Raw genomic sequence first — 20405 nt, 5'->3', positions numbered from 1 at the left:
CGGTCCAACGTGTCCGAAGGATCATCGTCGTCATCATTGCATCAGTGTACAAGTAAGCATCATGTCTTCGTCGATCTTGCATAAACTTGACAAGTTAAAGAAATGTGGAGAGTTTCAAACTGTGTAGTGTCTACTGAATGCTGCATAGAACTGCCACTCCTCCATGTTTATTTTTCAGACAAATTTCACTCGTCTGTCTTTGTTGATTTCTAGCACACGTGGTGTTTCGGATACAAACAACACCGTAACTGGTTCTGTTAGATTGGCAGCAAACGTTAGGGTCAGACGAACGTTGGCTTGAACAACAGGACAAAGAGCATTCACTTCTGCATCTGGAGTCAGATGGTAATAAAGCATAAATGTCTCTTTTGCATACGCAGCTGGAGCTATTGGTATATCCTTGCGTTTTAGTTTGTGAAGCAGGTGTATATAGGCTTTGGAATAGATGTCTCGTTGGAAGTCAAACTCATCCGTGTACTGTTGTCCACCAACGTCCAGTAGTGCTCGTTTTAGTTTGAAGTTCTCAAGCTTGAATGGGCTTCGTGGTCTGCTACCTTGGTAGGCATCGCTCCTGACCATCAATACTGTTAACTTGGAGGGAACTCGCTCGCTGTACAAGTCGTCAAATATCACCTGAGATTGGTTAGGGGCGATGGTTCTGTACTTAATTTCCAGTCCTCGGAGAAGGTATACTGCAGGTGTTGTTTGAAGTCTTCGTTCTATACCAACAAGTATACTCGGCGACAACTGAACATGTCGGAGATAGAGCACGATACGTGAAAATTCCACAGTGTGCTTTTCTGTTGCACCATCAGCTTGCAAGAGACGAAAATCGTCCGACGCTTGACGTAGCACAACTCTTATGTCGGTTCCGTTAAGAATGAGCTTCTGTTGTTGACATATGTCGCTGAAGATTGGGCTGTACATGTCACACAGTGCCGATCCTTTGGTTCGCTTGTAACGAGCGAAAACTCCTTTTGAATCAGATGTGGGAGCATATACCTCACTCGTGCCTAAAGGGTCTGGCTCGTATAACATTGCTGAAAGGGTGTGTGTCTGAGTTACATTGTTGGCATTCGTAATGATGTCCAAGTAGGAACGGTAGCCATAATGTTCGAAACTCGAAACCAAGGTTGAATTCAGGTAGATATGTACGTGTTGAAACAATGATGAACCAAACGCTTGGACAGGTATGACTGCATCAGGTGTTGTTGAAGTGCTTGTTGTAGTTACCGCTGGATCTCCATTCTTTCGAATGATCTTGCACTGAATATGCAAAAAGCTGGATTGAAGATCAAAGAAGCCCCCACCGAGTCCCGGAACATTGTACTCGATCACTCCGCTTGATGTCGGAGCAGATACTTGGAAAAACTCGACGTATTCAGACTTCTCCAAAGCAAAGTTTGTAGGTGGAAGAGAGAAGAGTTCCAGCTGGTTTGTAGTACACAGACATGAATCTTTATGCACTACTGCAATAGACAGTTCTTTTTTTTTCTGTCAAGTAAAGAAGTCAGATTTCCTCCGCTTCTCCGCAGGTCGAGCTTTTTTAACGGCCTTGCGTTTTCTTCCTTTCCCTGTGAGTCTCTGAAGTAACTCGTCACGAGTTTTATGCACTGTGCGGTCTACTCCTTTCTTGACGGCTTCTCGAAATGATGCTCCTTGCTGGACTTCCTCGGCTATATGTCTTCCAGTATCAAGGAGCTTTCTTCCAACGTATGGCGCTACCTTCTTGGTCAGTATGGGCAAGAAACCCCTCAACACGTCACCAAATATGCCTCCTCCAATCTGATAAAGCTCGGGAGCAGTATAGTGTGGTAGATGCTCTCGCTTTCCTGCACCAAAATGTGCTATGCAACATGGTGGGTTTGTTATATACATTTACGTAGGTGGATCGTCAACCCGACACGTCCAGAGCCAGAAATGAATGGAATGAAATCACCTATCTCGTTTGCCAACTCGATTTGAATGGTTGTCAATTCCTTCGCAGATACATATTTATAGTACAGGTTTGTGAATAAATAAGACATCACATCCTTCCTACCCTGGACTCTGAACGGTGTCGATCGAAGAAGTGGTGCTGTCACGTCACCCACAAATTCGCTCTCGATGACATCGCAGTATATGAAAATATAGTTTTGAGCAGGGAATAGACAAACGTCTCGTTCGGCGACTGCATAACTTGAGAAAGTTGTCCTCTTTCCGAAGCCCAACATCAAAGCCAAATAAGGATGAAAGGTCACATAGCCATCGTTCATGCGTTCCAGGTGACAAATTCCGTTGTATGGGTTACATACGAGGAGACGAGCATCTTGCGACAAATGAAGTTTTGTTCGATAGGCATGGTTAATGGAATTAAGGAGGTCCTTCCCCGATTCGTAGTAGCCTTCTGGAACTTCATACTTTACCGTTCGTGAACGATAGGTAACTATGTTAATCCTTTCTTCCGTATCCACCTGGTATTTGAGTAGCTTCACGGGTGACCCTCTGTCCAACTCTCCACAGCCGATTATCTTTTCAGCCATGCCAAGCTTAGCGGCAAGAGTTGCGCTAATTTCCAAACCATAGTTCAGAGAAAGTTGTATCTCATAATGACCGCTACCACGTATAATTCTTGTCCTATACTGCAAATGTTTTGCTAAAAATTGTCTCAAAGACAAGAGAATGTTTTCATTAGCGTTGAACTTGACATTCTCTGTTGCTTCAATCGTAGAACCAAGGAATGTCGTTTCCGATATACTATTGACTGTGTCAGTTACATTTTTAATCGCAAAAGGGATGTTGATTTCTGTTAAAGCGGCCTCCCACCTACCCTCCAACGTCTGTGGATGGGCTAGCTTTACTCGGAACTTGCTCATTGTGTTGTCGGGAAACACATCCAAAGATGCATTTGAGAGCAGGTTCACATAGAACTGGTCAACCATGTTTTTTTTTTCTTTTTCTGATGAAATTTCTACGCGTACGCTTAATTTATATCGCCAGAAAATGCGTTGACGTTGTCACAGCGAAACTAGCGTGCTGCGGTTTGAAACCGAAATTACAGTCGGTCAATAGCTTGAAACCAGAAGGCACCTGGCAACACCTAGGAATTCCAAACTGAAACCAGAACTACACGTGGAGCAACCAAGCTTGGCGTCCATTCATTTAAAACCGAAACCGAAACTACAGACGGCCAAGGCTTGAAAACTAGAGGGCGCTTGGTGGGAACCGAAACTACCTGGCGCTCTGACGCGGCAACCAAACTAGGTAACGGACTGACGTCAACCCGATCGGAAAAATACTATTAAATGTCATCAGATGTTATTGCCTGTTATTAAATGTCATTTGTGTGTTATTACATGTCATTTGCGTGTTATTACATGTCATTGTGCGTTATTACATGTCATTGTGTGTTATTAAATGTCATTAAACGTGCATCCAGGTGCCCATCAAACACTATCGACACGTGAGTTCCCATTGTTTACCTGAGTTAACCGTTACCTTATCCTGGCGGCGCATGTTATTGAAACCTGGGAACCCATTGTTCACACTATCGATACATGATTTCCATTGTTTTCTGATATATCTTATCGTGCGTGTGCGTGTCGCATGTAACCTGAGCGGCCCATTGTTAACAAGTGCTATATCTATCACTACTCAGCACCTATCACCTTTAAGGCCTCCTATTTCCCTGTGTCTGTGTGTCTACTTAATGAAGAACGCTGAGTTCAATGCAGATCACCGTTCATGCTTTCTCCTTTCAACTTTCAACATGACAAAGTAGCTTACAATACCTAAATTTCTTTCACAGACCAAGTTATATCGGTAACACCCACTGAAAAAATCTGAGTATTGACGTTCCATCCCCGTAAGAAATTACGCAGCGTACATGTTTACAGACATTATTTGTCATGCTAGCACAACCTGCGGTTGCAACAGGTAGACGAGACCGGGCATAAAAGGCTAGCATGACGCTGCGTTCAATATTTCGAGAGGCACATTCAGGAGGCAAAAAAGACGAATACGTACCTGCACCAGCTGCCATTTTTGTTTTTGTTTCTCTTGATTGCTTGATTGGAAGTGCGCTCATGCACTTCCGGTCGTCTTCGGTTACTACAATATGGCGAAGCCAGCGCTTTGCCGTTCAACTCCTTTGCTCTCTCCCTTTCTCCTCCTCGGGCCTTTGCTTCTAGCCTCTCCTTGTGATTTCCATGCCGCGGGCCGGGCAGGGCTCTATTTCCAAGTCCATACACCCCAAGTGACAATATCGGCGTGTCGTTCGCAGTTCATGTGCGCGTTGTCAATTCAGGAATACGTTGACTGCTCAACTGTTCTATGCAGTACAAGGCACCCAGTTGCTCAAGATACCCCTTCCTCATCACATTGCCGGTCACGCGTGCGTTATCTCCTGATACGTATATGATATCTACGACGATACCTCGCTGATTGTGATATATTGAATAGTATTGGATTCCTAAAAATACAATTGTATTTGTAGCCGTTCAAAATACCTTACGTTTTGCAAAGTGACCCCACCAATGATGACGCGCATTACGCACCGCAAACAAAGAACTAGTTCAACGTCAAAAAGTGGGATGTGGTTTCCCGGTACGCCTACATCACGATTTATCAAAGCAGGCAAACAGTGGAGAATTCAGGGGGAAGTGGCAGTAGTAGGAGTAGCACAGTGTAAGAGATCAACGGATAGTAACGATCCGGGAGAAACGCTTATCGAGTGACCACATGAACTTAGGTTACAAGATGTCTGTTAGCCGTCTTTACGAGACAGTGCTGCGGTGCTTGCTGGTGCTGCGCTAGCAAAACATCCAGAATTTTGCGATGCAAAATAGTGACGCTCTGAATAGAGCATCAAGTACAGGTACCGACTTGCCTGGATATATGTAATTTCCATCGCTGTTCCATTTCGTAAGTAGAATGTGTTTCGGAACAGGGCCAACATCTGGAGAAGTACAATTGCCTGCGTAATCCAGCGCTGCTTGCTTCTCCGACTTCGAGACGAGGTAGGGCGTTCCTCCGAGTACCATTTCAGCACCAAACCAGCTTAATCTAGAAGTGCAGCGATAAAGAGCTCCAATGAGTACATTCGGGTGCCGGACAAATAATTAGACAGTAATGAAAGCGTATGTATTTCAGTGCGATTATGAACGCGTTCCAAGAACTTATTAGCATTCGTATCAACGTTTTTTAGGAGGCTAGTTCCTTTGCGTTTGTCGTTTGCACGAAGGGTGTTATCCAACGATAACTTACGCATAACTCATACCGGTCGTGCCTCCTTTCAGCAACTTGCATTTATCTTCCAAGCTGTCATTTGCCGTCACGTCGGACCTGGGTAATGCCAATGACGCAACCCTGAAGGATGAAGCCACATAGTTAACATTGTAATGAAGAACATTGAATAAACGATATCGAGCGCTCCTTCTCAAAAATATTGCGGAACTCCAAAAAGCAATGGCGCACAGCGCTATAGCTCTATCTTTCAGACTTGATAAGCAGTACAACACAGCGCTGCACAATGAAGAATGTTGGACATCAGCTCAGAAACATCCGGTTTGATAAATAACGCGAACAAGGCAGCCTGATTAAGCTTGTCCTGTATGGACTGTGACAGAAGACGGAGAAATTTAATTCGTTATCCTGCGCAATTCCTACAATGAGACCCACTCCCTAAGAAAAAATGGCATGATATCTCCCTGCCCTACATGAGATTCCTATAACAACATCTGCATATTTGTTTGCGCGACAGGGTAACCGCGTCCTATTCCTATGGGCGAGTGTGGACATTACGTTATCGCTCGATGTAGAACAACTCGCGCAATAGAGCCACATTCTTGCCATGTGGGAGTTCAACCACTGTCTCATAAAGTGCAGCTCCGCTGCTGTTCCGAAAGTATGAAGACGTTGTGATATTCAGAACCGTGGTCCCAACTTCATTCATAAACGCACATTGCTTTCCAAATTTCCATACTCCTTCGTGAGAAATTTGAGAAAAACTACCGGGCGGCTGTTCCACTTGTGACGAAATACTTGGAACTGTGCGGATTGGATAGCCACACCTAGCCAGCTCTGCCTGGCAACCAGTTTGTGTTTACACTCCGTCATGGCCGCTGTATCGTGCTGAAATAGCTGTCACGAGCTATCGGGGACCACCGCACCGTTTTATCATGTTTCTTATAAGAAATACTTCGTCTTCGAGCACGTACTCGTTCTCGTTCTCAATAGCTTTGGTGGTGCTTTCTGCACGCGCAGCAAGTCCGCGCATAGTGCGCTGCCAAAGCTATTGAGAATGCGTATGAGCACGTCACACGTTAGGTATTAGGTCTTGTTGGTAGCATGAAGCACAGTGCGGGCACAGAATGTCCGCTCACGACGGCCGTCGTTGCACAACGAGGCCATCCTGTAAGGCTTGTTAAAGAAGATCGGCAAAACTATCTTTGAGGCTATTAACGACAGCAATTATCACGGAACACACCCAAAACATTCACCTTCGCCCATAGATCTCCGCCATCGCATCGACGATTTGGCGTTAGCCAAGCCACGAGCGAGGCTAAGCCAGGACGAAGCCGGGATTGGTCAGGGTTTGCCGACCACAGGACCGCCGTGCCAGGGAAATTTAAAAAATTGTTTTCTTAAAAACTACAAACAAATGGGTGAAAAATTTTCACATGTATGCTCCCTGTGCGGAAACGAACGCACAGCCCAAGCATGACTCCATTCTGTCGCAGTCGAAAATCGGCGGAGCTGAGCTTTAATGCGATACAAGTGAAAAAAAAGTGTAACAAGACCTACTAGTACAAACGTGGCTGTACCATTAGCTGTCAGTCAGTTCAAGGTATTCACACTCCACAGTGTGATTGAAGCGACAATCAGAAGCTTCAAACTGGGACCGAATAGATGATGGAAGATTTCCTTGGATAATAATAGTACTGTGTTAGCATAGCACGCTGCGCAGATCGTACCTTACAAAAGACACTACAGGCTCGCGATATTTTATGTAGCGGGGTAACAGCACTGCTGCTACCATGTTTTCTACTTTTTTCGGTAGCCAATTAGCGTTCTGGGTACATTTTAAAATGGTTGCCGAGAAAGGATTTCTGCTACCACTTCGGCAGCAGTAAACATTTCCTCTGCTATTGCTACTTGCCATAGGATGCAATATGTACAAGAAAGAGAGAGAAGGCAAGGCAGAGGCAAAAAGTGATACCTCCAGTTGTGGTACAATAATTGATCCGTTGTGTAAGTTATGCATGAGGTATAACTTAAATGCCTCGTGACATGCGTTTAATTCCAGAAACACGGAGCAATGGAACAAAAGTGTAGACCTTGGTGAGTGAATGATTACTATTTATGAGGTGTAGACCAAATACCTCAAGGTATAAGTTCATTACTAGGAACAGTGTACTCCAAAGGTATAGCAAAGAAACCGTTGGACTGTAAAATATATACACCGTCCCTTGATAGCTTCCTGGTCGCGCAGCTTCACCGAAAAGGTGGCCTTGGCACGACGGGCGCCGCATGGTGGCGCCCCGTTCTTCTTACGCCATAAAAACCTCCCTTTCGGCAGATTTAGAAATGGCGCGTTTCATATCGTTTTTGCGCTTTTTTCAGCTTACACAAAAATACGCACTGCTGTGGTGTCTCGCTGCCCCGCTCCAGCAACTCCGTTATTAAGAATCCTTTTTGCTCTCCTTTGTCTTGTGCTCAAAACTGTTCTCGTACCAGTGGAGTGTCATCGTTGTATTGCCGCGAGTGACGTGTTTTCGCAACATTCAACCTAACGAGGGGTGTTCAAGTCAAACCGGACTTTCTGTCTCCTGGGTGTACAAATGACTCGCGCTACTTCTTTTTCGTCGCGAAAATACTCCAAAAGCCAGGAGATGACATAACGAAAGAAAGAGACGACTCCGACTTAACGTAACAAACAAACAAACTTTAAGCAGACGTTTCGCCTGTCATACGACGGGCATCATCAGTGCAAGACTGAGCGGGAGAGCCGACAACCAGTCGCTACTTAAGGAGATGACAGTATTGTTCGGGAAGGGCGCCACGGTTTTTGCTACAATGCAAGGGATCAGCGCGTATATGCCACGATTCCAGGAGCTTCCTCGGTCCCAGTCTTTGCTCGCATGCCAAGATCACCGCGTTATCGTAGTCGAAACAATGCCCCGTGTTCCAAGAATGCTCGCTGAGTTCGGTCTTGAGCCGTGTGGCATGTGTTGCGTTCCGGACGTCGCTCTTGTGTTTTTTTATGCGGGTCCTTCTTTTCCGGCCTGTCTCGCCAATATAGCACGTGCCACAACCTAGACATTGTAGCGTGTACACCACGCCAGACTGGTCTTCTGGGGCGACAGTGTCCTTTGGCTTGGAGATGAGGCTGCGCAGTTTTCTTTTTCGTCATTTTCACACGCGACAGGCCTCCGCTTCCACCACGTGGTGGTCCATAGTTTGTACAAAACAGAAGACACATGCTGGGCAAGATGGCAACAACAAGATGAGTGCGCACATGGAACAGCGAATCGTCATAAAGTTTCTCGTGAATGAAGGCGTAAAGTCATCTGAAATTCACAGAAAAATTCTGGCTCAGTATGGCCACGATACACTTAGCCGCAGCAAAGCGTGTGAGTGGTGCAAACGGTTCCGAGACGGCCGTACATCAGTGCAGGACGATCCCGGCCGTGCGGCTCAGAGCCCAGTGTCAGAGTTCCTGAGAACATCCAACTTCTGGAGCGCCTGATCCTGAAGGACCGACGGATAACATGTCTCGAACTGGCTCGAAAGTCGGACCTTTCTGTGGGAACGTTGAACATTATAATCATGAACACTTCCGGTTTCGGAAAGTTAGTGCCCGTTGGGTGCCGAGGCAGCTCTCCGTGTTTGGCCAGATGAGAAGACCGGATATCTCCCCAGAGCTAAGATGCCGTTTCGACACTGAAGGACAGCCGTTCCTTGATAGGATCTTCACCTGCGACGAAGCGTGGGTGCACCCTTTCAGTCCTGAGTCTAAACGCGCATCATAACACTGGAAGCATCCGAGCTCGCCAGCTCCCAAGAAGTTCCGAAACACCCCTTCTGTGGGTAAAGTCACGGACACGGTTTTCTGTGACAAGGCTGACTTTGTTCATGTTGATTTTCTGTTCAGTGGTACAACCGTCAATAGTGCATATTACCGCCAGGTTCTCAGGGATGTACATAAGGCGTTGAAACAAAAGCTGCCGGGCCTCATCACCAAAGGGATCCTCCAACAGGACAATGCACGCTCGCATACAGCGCATCTCGAGGCACGCACTTTGCAGGAACTCGCCTGAGAGTTGCTGCCGCATTCCTCTTACAGTCGAGACCTCGCCTCCCGCGATTTTCATCTCGTCGGGCCACTGAAGGCGTTCCTTGGGGGCCGCCACTTGAGCTGCTATGACGAGGTCAAGAATGCGGTCCGATCATGGCTGCTATGCGACGGTAAGGATTTCTACAATGCTGGCATCCAAGCCCTCGAGAACCGCTGGGACAAGTGCATTAGTGCATCTGGAGATTACGTTGAAAAATAAAACTAATTTCTCGCCTGTAAGTTCATTTTACTTTCGCGAAAAATGAAGAGTCCCGTTTTGACTTGAACACCCCACGTAAAATTCTGGTGCCGTTTATTTGCATTATGACAGATGGTAAGATGCCCGTAATTCCATGGTCCCTAGATAGCTATTAAGGGACCGTGGCTGTTGTATTTAGCGCATAAGGGGCTGTCCCACAGTTAAACGGCGATCGTTACGGCGCCAATGGCGCCGTCCGGCACGAGCGGTCCAGTCAACACAGAAAATTGCAGTAATGTTGCTGTTTTGCAGCAATGTTTCACAACCAAGTGCTATGCTAACACACCATTTTTTTCTGTGTTGAAACTATACTGCTGATATTATGTTCTGGAAATATTGTTACTTTGCATCTGCAACAGCGTTCCAATGCAACTGTGACGGAACACTGCAGCAAAGTTGCTCATAAAAGGTTGTAGGGACAACGTTATGTCAGTGTCACAGGAACATTGCTGACGCTCGAGATGGAAAAGGAGAGCAGAGTAATAATTACAAATGAGCAAAATGACGCAGCCATGTAGACTGACAGCGTTTATTGCTTTCGTGTATTCAGTGCAGTCGCACTGCGCATGTATAAAATGTTGAATTCTATGTTGACGGTAAAATCATCAACCATCGTTTTTTGAGGGTATTTTATTAACGTGGAATGGCTTGCAACGAGGAATATCTCCCGTTCTGCTACATTGGTTGTGCGGGAAATCCTCTAATTAAAGAGTTAATGAATTTTGTGTACGTAGTGATCTTGTAGTTACGTACTTTCTTTGCGGGAATGTTCGCCTAACCATACCAGTCAACTGCAAACACGGCGTACGTTTTGCTCTTATATTTTTTAATAAAAATTCTGTAACGAATAAATATAAACATCCCGTATATTCATGTAATTAGGAAGGGTATAACAAAAGAAAAAGATATCTTGTTTTTCTTCATCTTATCACGTCGTGGTGCACCAATAGAATAGAGGAATGGGAAACCGTGCATCCTGGCTATAAAAAGGAAAATGGGGCTTGTGCGTAGCATTGTATGTGTTCGAATTTGCGGCAGAAGATGCGAAACTTTGCGTCCGTAGCAAAATTACTGGAGGATATGGAGCTGTCGACAGGTGAGTGCTCACCATGGAAATTTTAATTTACTTACACACTTATTTATTTCTTTTATCATTTGCGTAGGGTACACGATTCTCGGAATCGGATCCTCGGTCCCTGTTTCTACGAGGTTCCAGGGTGGGCTTGGGAAACTTCTTGGAGTTCTTGAAGTACCCCTTCGACGCCATAGAAGAGGTGTAAATTCTATTCACCTCGGGTATTAGAAATGGTGCGGACAGCACTAATCGGCTCGTCATCGCCTGGATCAGCTTTTGTCTGTTGTATCACGGAGGGGGGGGGGGGGGTGATGGCAGGATAGGCTCGCCGTTGTTGGCCACACAGAAGTGGGCGTCGTCACGACTATAGCCAAAAAAAGAAAAGGAAAACGCATAGCAAAACAAAACACAAAGGAAGGACGGACGGATGGAGGATAGAGGAGGTTGAAGGATGGGGATGCGGTGAGGTGCACGAGTTCATCGGGGAGAGTACAGTATTAGATGGGTCGATCAGCAAGGCCTGTCTTCAGCAGGAAGAGAATGAGGTTTCTTGCTTTGGCGGAACGTTCGGCAGAAGAACCAGCGGGGTAGAGGATGTCTGCTAGCGAGCCCGAGGTGGAGCGAGGGAGATGTGTTCCGCGCGCAGAATGGTATGCTCGGCAGTCTCGCAGGATGTGTTCGATTGTTTCGGGTAGTTGACAGTGGCCACAGCAGGCGTCACCCCTAGAGCCTATCTTGAACAGCTGAGAATTGGTGAACGCGCACCCAGTGCGGAGCCTATGGAGCATGGTCTGGATGCTTCGAGGAAGATTTTTCGTGGGAAGAGGAGGGCGATTATGATGCATGATGTCCCGTATTCCAGGGTGGCGCTGTTCAACAAGGAGCTGAACAGACATCTGCCTGTCGGCGTCGTCCGGAGTTGGCAAAACACTGCTGCAGCCCAGGTGTGCCGAGAACGCCAGCTGGTCCGCCCTTTCGTTGCCGCCGACACCGACGTGGGACGGTATCCATTGGAAGGCGATATCGCCTCCAGCTTGCTTATGTTGGGCGCATGATCTTATGATGCTTCGCGCTAAGATGTTGTCACACATGGGGTTCATCACGTCCCATAGAGCGCTTCTCGAGTCTGTGAGTAGGACTGCTCTGGCAAACCCTCGTACCTGGACCGCAGCAGCTGCATGCAGGAGAGCCAGGAGCTCAGCAGTCGTGGAGGATATCGGGTAACGCGATGATCTCCCTTGCCAGGACACGTTCACTGACGGGATGTGGAAGGCACACGTGGAAGGCACGGAACTTGGAGGATGTCCATATCCACATCCAATGGGATGTCGATGTGGGCATCCTCCAATTTCCGGGTTCTTCACGTGCTGCACCATCGTTACAAGGAGGCCCACGAGGGGTGCCACTACACCTATCCATCATTTCGTAACGTGCAGTGGACATCCGCATTCACATGCATCGTCTGGCAAGAATGACGTTACCGTAATCCCCCTTAATGTTTTCCTGTCCATCCCCTGCGGGATCTTTGCTAAAATACAGCGGAAGAAAGCTACCAAGAACATTGACGACCCTGTGGTCCACTAGTACGATCTATAATTTCCACTGCTTATCAATGCAACCAGATTCATAAATCTTCTTCATTGTATTCGCTGAACACGTCGTTTGGTACCAACTGACGAAATGAACCACAATGACCTCTCCAATGGGTTACGCGATGTTTTTGCCAAAGGAGAATAAAGCGGTATTATACGATTCTTACCTGCTAGATGATGTGTCTGCGTAGACACTTCCCTTAAGCAACACGGCTACAAGAACGAACCTCGTACTCGTGAGTGACATCTGGAGAAGAGAAACGCTTTAGCATTAAGACTGTAACTGTGCTGAACACATATTTATTCAGTAATTCAGATCATTCAAACGGGGATCTGTGGTGTCTTTAGTATTGAGCTCTTTGCCTGTCCGATAATTATTCACTCACTGACCTCACGTATGACCTCAAGCTTATCGACACTATCATGCACCATTTCTTCTCACTGTGGTCTTACTTGCAACCAACTGTGCAACACGTAAACTAGAAGCTACGAATAAAGAAACGTTCAGTAGATTTCTACCGACGAAACGTCACCGTGACGTGTTCATGGCGTTGGCAGATATAGCGCAACCAAAACGGCAGCGACGGAGAACACCGCTGAACAAGAGATAAACTGATGTTCTGAGGCTGGAACAACATAGAGGGGACAGATACACACAAAGCCTCAAATTGCCTAAGAAATCAACGATGAAAGATGAAAGTCACTGAAAAGGTTAGCTAGCTGTAGGGATCGAACCCACATCTTCTGGATTACCGGTCCAGGGCTCTACCAATTGAGCTAAGCTAACACGCCTCTCCAGCGACTTTCGGGGTGCGTCATCTGAAGGGACGATAAACCAGCCACTCAGTCTCACTCACCCTCCTTTCACTCTTACATTTTTGCTCACTCATACACACATTCATACGACGGAAATCGACGCAAGCGGCACCTGTTGTTTCACAAAGCCGTATTCCTTCACGAAGCTGAAGGATCGCTTCTACGGAAATGAGGTCACGTTTTCAGTCGCTTTGGTGTCTCCATTCGCATTCCCTGTCCACCACGGTAAGGAATGAAGGCTTCACCCAAGTCTTGGTTCCACGCTCAACGTGCTCATAAGCACCGAACGTCCAGAACGTTCATATGCACCGAAAGGAGGGAGACCACAAAGGACGGCTCTTCCTCTCCCGGATTTGGAACAAGGTCATAGGGTGAGAAAGGTGGAATGAATGGCGACTGCCAAGGCCGCTTAATGTGTCAGTTTGAAGTTTATGTAACAGCTTGGTCCTGCTTTTTATGTAGCCACAACGAATAGCGCCTCCTCGTTTATGGATTTCAATTCGAGCTTTATTTTCATAGACATGGAGGCAGCCTAGGAAAAAGACTTTGTTCTAGCTCGAAATGCACTCGACTCCCAGGGCTGTAGTAACAAAGAACGTGGCCTCCTCCGAACATATGTCCGGGCTCACTTACAATGCAGAAGCTGGAATACGATATTTATGTAGAGTTTATAATTATGCATACACAGACACACAGTGAACTTTTACGCAAAACCCTTCCAAGCCATGTTCTTCGCAAGTTGGTTAGTCAATGCGTCATAGTCTAGAGATATGATAATCTTGCTTTCGGTTGGCTACAAACTCAGAAGGCCTGACATCTCTATTAGTTGAGCGCAGGATATTCTTGATAGATCAGTTTCATTGTGCTGAAGCTTCTTTCAGCATCAGCGACAGTAACTGGTGTGGTCAGAAAATAAAAGCCTGGCGCAAATGCAAGGATTGTGATATAAATCCTGGAGGTTTTCTTGTACGTGTACGTTAAAAAATAGTTTGGCGTCTCTTTGTTTGGCGTTCTCTCTTTTTCTCAATGTCACAAAACGATATTCTATTATGAGTTCGTTGGCATTAATGTCTACCAGTTTTACTTATCTTTTTTTTTTTTGCTGCGACTCTCTAGTTCAAGTTCTCATTCACACTGCTCCAAGCTGTTAGCGTTTTACAGAAATCCAAACAACTTTTTACCACTCCGCGAATTGGTCGACGAAACAGATGATATGGCCTGATCAGTAAGAATAAGACAGAACTGCGATTTGAATTTTCGTTCTGCAGAAAGACAACTCTTACTTTTTTTGTTGTTGTCACTTTTAGGAGACGGTTGTAGAGATTGCAGAATTGCTTCCTGATCTTGTCGCGTTGTCTGTACTGCGCAAAATAATGCGTGGAACAGAAAGAACAGACGCAATTTGTACAATGCAAGCGGTGCAGCAAATGAAACCGCTTTTATCTTGCTCATTAAATGGCGTGTAGCATATATTGTTCAGTAAGATTAATGTGAAAAAGCATGTCTTCCAATTTCGAACAAATGATAGCACTTGTTAGGCTGAGATACGATTCATCAGATGTCCACAACGATGCTCTTGTATTTTTGGGCGCACCGAAACGCGCGGGATCATTTCTTCCGCCACGCAACCAATGACCAATTTTTCCGGGACCAACTCTTCCGGGACTATTTTTTTTCGGAACTCCGTCCAACATGCTCTACACATTCTCGCTCCTATAATTCTTCAATATTCGGTCTGGAAGACGACTGGCTTGGTTCTTTGGATGATTGGTTTTCAACTCATTTCTGTTTGTCCACCGTTTTAGGCATTCAAGAGCGACGTTACTTCCTGTTACAAGTAGAACTCGGAAATTTACGTGCTAAAACAATGAAAATAGACAGGTATTTAGACCCTCAAAAACACCGAAATAGGCAAGAACATGCAAAAACAGACACGTTGTAACACGTGCTAAAACTACTTCGAATGTACGCGCACGACGCAGACTTTATATTGTGGAACTGTAGCTACAGAACCATTCGATGACGCCAGTGCCTGACTGCGACGCTGTGCAGCGTCAAGCCTCCTTCCTGCACCGCTAGTTGAAGCTCACTGGGTGTTATCGTTGATTGTTTGCATATATGCAGTTTAATTTTATTTCAGTTTATTTTTACTACTCGTTTTCTCTTATCTTTCTTCGTTTATGTAGCTTTAGCCGCTATGAAGTACACGGCGTTCCGTGTTGATATCCGTCCATCGGACGACTTTTTCACTTAGATGTTTTGTCAGCCACACTCTACCTCAGGTAGGCGAATTTAATCCACTGTGGTGATGATGAAAGGTCTCGCCGTTGTCGGCCTCACAGAGGTGGGCGACGTCACGACTGACGACCTGAGCGAATGTGCATGCTGGGCCGACTTTTAAAGGAACTGTGCCGACATATGTCTGAAAGTGTCTGAGGAAAACCCAGGAAAAACCCCAGACAGCATAGCCGGCACCGGGATTCGAACTCGGGTACCTCCCAGTCTCGACGTGACATGGCCAGCACGCTAACCACTGAGCCACGCGAGCTGTGGCATCGCTCATGATCACAGTTGTCTCGTGACGTAAGTCCACCAATTAGGAACATGCTGCATGCGCATGACAAGGTGACGGCGGACGTGTTTGTCACCTTCAAACACCCATTGACTCATGATAACCCCATTTAAACGGACACATTCAGCTATATTCCAACTTCATCAATTTCGAAACTGACACATTAAGTGGCCTTGGTGGTCGCCATTCATTCCACCTTTCCCACTCTATGACCTTGTTCCAAATGCGGAAGAGGAAGACCCGTCCTTTGTGGTCTACCGCCTTTCGGTGCATATGAGTATTCGGATGTTCTGGACGTTTGCTGCTTATGAGCAGGATCTCCTCTCCTGCTCATTTACACCAAACGCTCAAAACCACCAACTTTTTTCTGTTCATTTGGGCGTTTGGAGGTTTTGAGCGTTTGGAGGTTATGAGCATTTGGTGCTTATGAGCTACTACCGCAGAATTCAATCTGAGCCGCCCAAAATCCTCAAACCGTCATTGTATATGCTGTACAAACATTGGATCTCCCCAGGCCAACCTGTGCAACAATCCCACTTCCCGTTGTTACGCGCCGTTTCGTTTAACACAAAATCTGTCCTCCAATTTCAATACCGACCGCGCATGCCTAATGACGCGTCTGCGCTAAGTCATTATCCGATGTCTTCATCCTAGTTGCGTATTCTGCGGGACGAAATTTATTACGCAATGCAAGGTGTGTCCTAGGATTAGGTGCAAGAGCGCAGGCGAGCTGGTACATGATAATACGAAGGGAACCCAGAGACAGGGGAAAGAAAACACGAAACACACACGATCTCAGAGACACACGAACACACACACTGAGATCGTGTGTGTTTCGTGTTTTCTTTCCCCTGTCTCTGGGTTCCCTTCGTATTATTGTGTCCTAGGATTGTCAACTTCAGCTCAACACTGACGAACACGCATGAACCCCTTTAGCAGACGATGACCCAGCAGTTTAAAATTCAACTCTGTAACATGTACAGCGAACGAACTGGCAAATGAATTTGTGTGAAAACGTCGCCCGTGCAAAAATCATCTCACTGGGATGATGTGCTATGCTCGCCGGGATTCGGACATTTCGGTGCGGATATTTCGGTGCACGGACGTTTCGGTGCACGGATATTTCCGTGCACGGACATTTCGGTGCAAGGACATTTCGGTGCACGGACATTCAGGTGCACGGAGATTTCGGTCCAAAACGTTGCTGAAATGTCCCGGAAAAATGGTCTCGGGAATGGCTGTCGCGATGTCGACATATCGTAATAAAACAAAGGGAAGCGGGTAGCTTGGCATCAAAAGGAAGTGTTGACAATGAATTTGGTTTACATAGAGAAGAACGTGCCTTGTGTATTTTTTGTGTATTAGTATAGATTTAAGACCTGATCAAGATGTGTTCGTGGTCTTTCGTGGCTTTTAAACTTTTGGGGAGTTTTCTTTTTTTAATATTTTGCGCCCTGCGTTCTGGTCGGTGCCGTATAGATATTCATTTTTTTTATTTCTTTTTTCAAAAGCGTATACGAAGAGGGGAGTCCAGTCCTGCAGATCACATAAACAAAATACAGAAACCGACACTGAAGATTTTTGTTTAAGTTTAATTTGTACAAGCTTTCGCGTGGAGCTTTCGCGCCTGAGGAAGCGTGGACCTCCACGCGAAAGCTTGTACAAATTAAACTTAAGCAAAAATCTTCAGTGTCGGTTTCTGTATTTTGTTTCTTTTTTCAAGAGTAGATGAAAAATTGCTTTGCCATTTTGGAGTGAGTACTACAGCGAGAATCGTATCTTCAAGGTACGGATATTATGCAATTTGAATTCCATTTGTTGAGGACGTGCCGGTTACATCTTTGGTGGAAGCATTTGATTAGACGTTATTTTCCTTGTATTCCTACATAATTTTTCCTCTGGGATTGCCGCTTATTTTCAAGGCTTAAACAACGACATAATATAACCATGTAGACCCTCCAAAAGCTGTTAGACTTGCTAGCCATATAATTACCGCAGTCACTTAAAATGATAAAATGATTTCAAATAATAAATTACGTGATTGACAATTATGTACTGCTTCTGTGGTTTAACCTCAATCTTTTGTTTTCTTAACTCGAGAGCAAAAGCTGATTGACTGAACCTATGCGCAGCGCATGTCGAAGCGCATTAAACGTGTTACATTTGTCACTGAAATCAAGTTTATTGTATAGTGTTTCCTTTACTGCGAACCACATTATTTTTGACATAGTTCATCAGAATGAATCACTCACGGGATGACCATAAGGGGATAATACGGCTTATTCCTTGCTTGAAGTCTTTCGTTCCATTTAAGCAAACTTGAAGGGCCACGGGAAGGTGCAGAGTTTTTGTCGAAACGAGAACCCGGGAACTAGACATGGTAACTTGGTAACTTTTTAGAATACAAGGGGAATAACGTCTAATCAAATGCTTACACCAAAGCTGTAACCAGCACGTCCTCAACAAATGGAATTCAAATTGCGTAATATCCGTACCTTGAAGGTACCCTCTTCGAGATAATACTCACTACAAAATGACAAAGCAATTCTTCATCTACTCTTGAAAAAATAAAAATAAATGAATATATGTACAGCTCCGACTAGAACATCGGGCGCAAAATATTAAAAAAGAAAATGCCCCAAACGTTTAAAAGACACGACAGACCACGATCGCATGCAGATCAGGTGTTAATCTATAATAGTACACAAAAAATACATAAAGCAAGTTCTTCTGCACGTAAACCAAATTCCTTGACAACATTACTTGATGCCAAGTCGCACTCTTCCCGTTGTTTTATTACGATATGTCGACATCGTGACAGCCATTCCCGGGACCATTTTTCCCGGAACCGAGTTGCAGTGTTCTCCCGCCGCTGTAACGCTTTGCACCGAAATGTCCTGCACCAAAATGTCTTTGACCCATGCTCGCCACTACTAACAATTCTCTCGTTACCGTAGCATAACTCCGATGACTCGAACAGAATAGAACATATTTTTGGCATGAGGACAGGCAAGAGTAGAACCAATGAAAATGATTTCCACAGGAACTCACACAAGCGCGTGGCGACGTCGCCGAGGGTTCTTTTAATTTTGTTTTTGCTTTTTCGTTCGCTGTCCACGTGAGTCTCATCGGCGATGATAGAATGGCCGTGACTTCAGTCCGTAGGACTGCTAACCACCTTACTTCATATATCGACCATCTTACAACTTTTGATCGATCTGAACCAACTTTCCTCTTCCAAAACACACAATGAGACGCATTCAATTACAGGCAACGGGGCCAGTTGCGCCAATGTAGTCTCCACTGTAATCTTCCATTGTAATCGTCATTGCAACCTTCCATTGTTTCTAAAAATGTAAGGGACATTGGACCTTGTCAAGCCTTCTTTGGTATTTGTCTTGGATTACCCATACGCTGTGTGAATTGCTGTACAGATTGTTATTGAAATGCGATACCATCGATGAGATCATCGCTGGCATTCTCCGATGATGGACGGCAGAGGGGTATGCTGCTGACGCGCTTTGCATCCACTAGCTTTTGCGTGCCCTTGACAAAAACACATATGGCACGTCCCATACAGGTTCTGCGAATTTTGTCGTCATTGTCTGGATACAAATCCTGCCCGACTCCGCCACTCTTAATCTAGTTCCCTCTAACGTTACTCTGATACGCACCTAACTTGTGAAATACAAGTTATTTGTGCTCGATGTAAAGGTTACAGCCCATTCAAAGGTTACATGCGGACGTGCGCTGCCCTCTTACAGGTTACATTGCGAGAGAAACAGTGGCGTTACCCCTAAGGACGGCGTCACGCTTTTGGAGAAGTTACCAGCGTTACTTATAAAAGCGAAGTGGTCCGCAGTTTCGCGAAAGTCGGCAGATGGAGGTTGCACGTCAAGTGGCAGTTGGCAACAGCGTGTATCAGGAAAAAGCGGGAGGAGCGTTTCGCTTGCTGTGTGGTACCTCGCCGCTTCGACATCCGTTGCATTGGAAACAACGGAATTCAAAGTCACATAGTAATTAACCTTCTGCGTTTGCTATTACATTACTGCGTAGTTCACTCTCATGTTAGTGCAATGTTGCATGGGTGAAGCTCGCAGGTGGATATATGATGTGACGGACGCACACAGCCCAGGCAAAAATCTGGAGTGGGACCACTTCAAAGTGGTTTATTGGGCAGGTCCCACTTTGAGCGTGGGACCACTTAGTGACTGGGACCAGTTGAAAGTGGAACCAGCTTTACGATGGTCCCACTTGAAGTGGAACCAGTGGAATTGATCCAGTGGTCCCCTCTGCTAAGTGGTCCGGGATCCGGCCACTTAGCAGCTGGGACCACTGAATGCATGACCGAAAATAATGCGTAGAAATGCACATATTGCTCAAGTAATTGCCGTTTATTCTGCTAAAAGAAAAGCATACACTGAGCAGAAAGAAATAATCAATATATCTCTACATTTACATACCACGTAGTATAAGTCTGATCACTGACTGTGTCTAGACAAAGCATATGCCTGACTGTGCGATGCACTCACGGACCACAGGGAGCTTTCGTTCGTTGGCCACCTCACATCTTGTATTTTCTTAGAGAAGATGACACGACACTCCTGTTTTCCATGCAGGTCGCGACATACACCCCATTCCTCTTCACCGTACGTTCGGAATCTTCTTATCCTGTTTCTCTTCAAGTTCCTCCGAAGTTTCTAAAATGAAACATCTAATTAATAGTAATCAAAACATCACGGTCATCACTCATACCTGCAAAGATTCTCGACGTG

At 45.6% G+C, this 20405-nt stretch overlaps 1 protein-coding gene and 1 non-coding gene across 2 annotated transcripts in view; both read right to left on the bottom strand.

Annotated features, from left to right (window-relative positions):
• Positions 1–20405, bottom strand: part of LOC135378867 (uncharacterized) — a 48197-nt gene that overhangs the window by 17694 nt on the left and 10098 nt on the right. The window contains exons 2-4 of the mRNA XM_064612017.1: positions 12410–12489; positions 5245–5346; positions 4868–5043 (exon numbers count right to left, since the gene is read on the bottom strand). Of these exons, the coding sequence (XP_064468087.1) occupies positions 4868–5043; positions 5245–5346; positions 12410–12489 (358 nt within the window). The remainder of the gene's footprint in view (positions 1–4867; positions 5044–5244; positions 5347–12409; positions 12490–20405) is intronic.
• Positions 12957–13029, bottom strand: Trnat-ggu (transfer RNA threonine (anticodon GGU)). Its single transcript has one exon. It is a non-coding gene; the product is annotated as a tRNA-Thr (tRNA).

The sequence above is a fragment of the Ornithodoros turicata genome, chromosome 1, assembly GCF_037126465.1.
Source record: "Ornithodoros turicata isolate Travis chromosome 1, ASM3712646v1, whole genome shotgun sequence".
Lineage (NCBI taxonomy): Eukaryota > Metazoa > Arthropoda > Arachnida > Ixodida > Argasidae > Ornithodoros > Ornithodoros turicata.
This window is presented reverse-complemented; position numbering and strand designations above follow the sequence as displayed.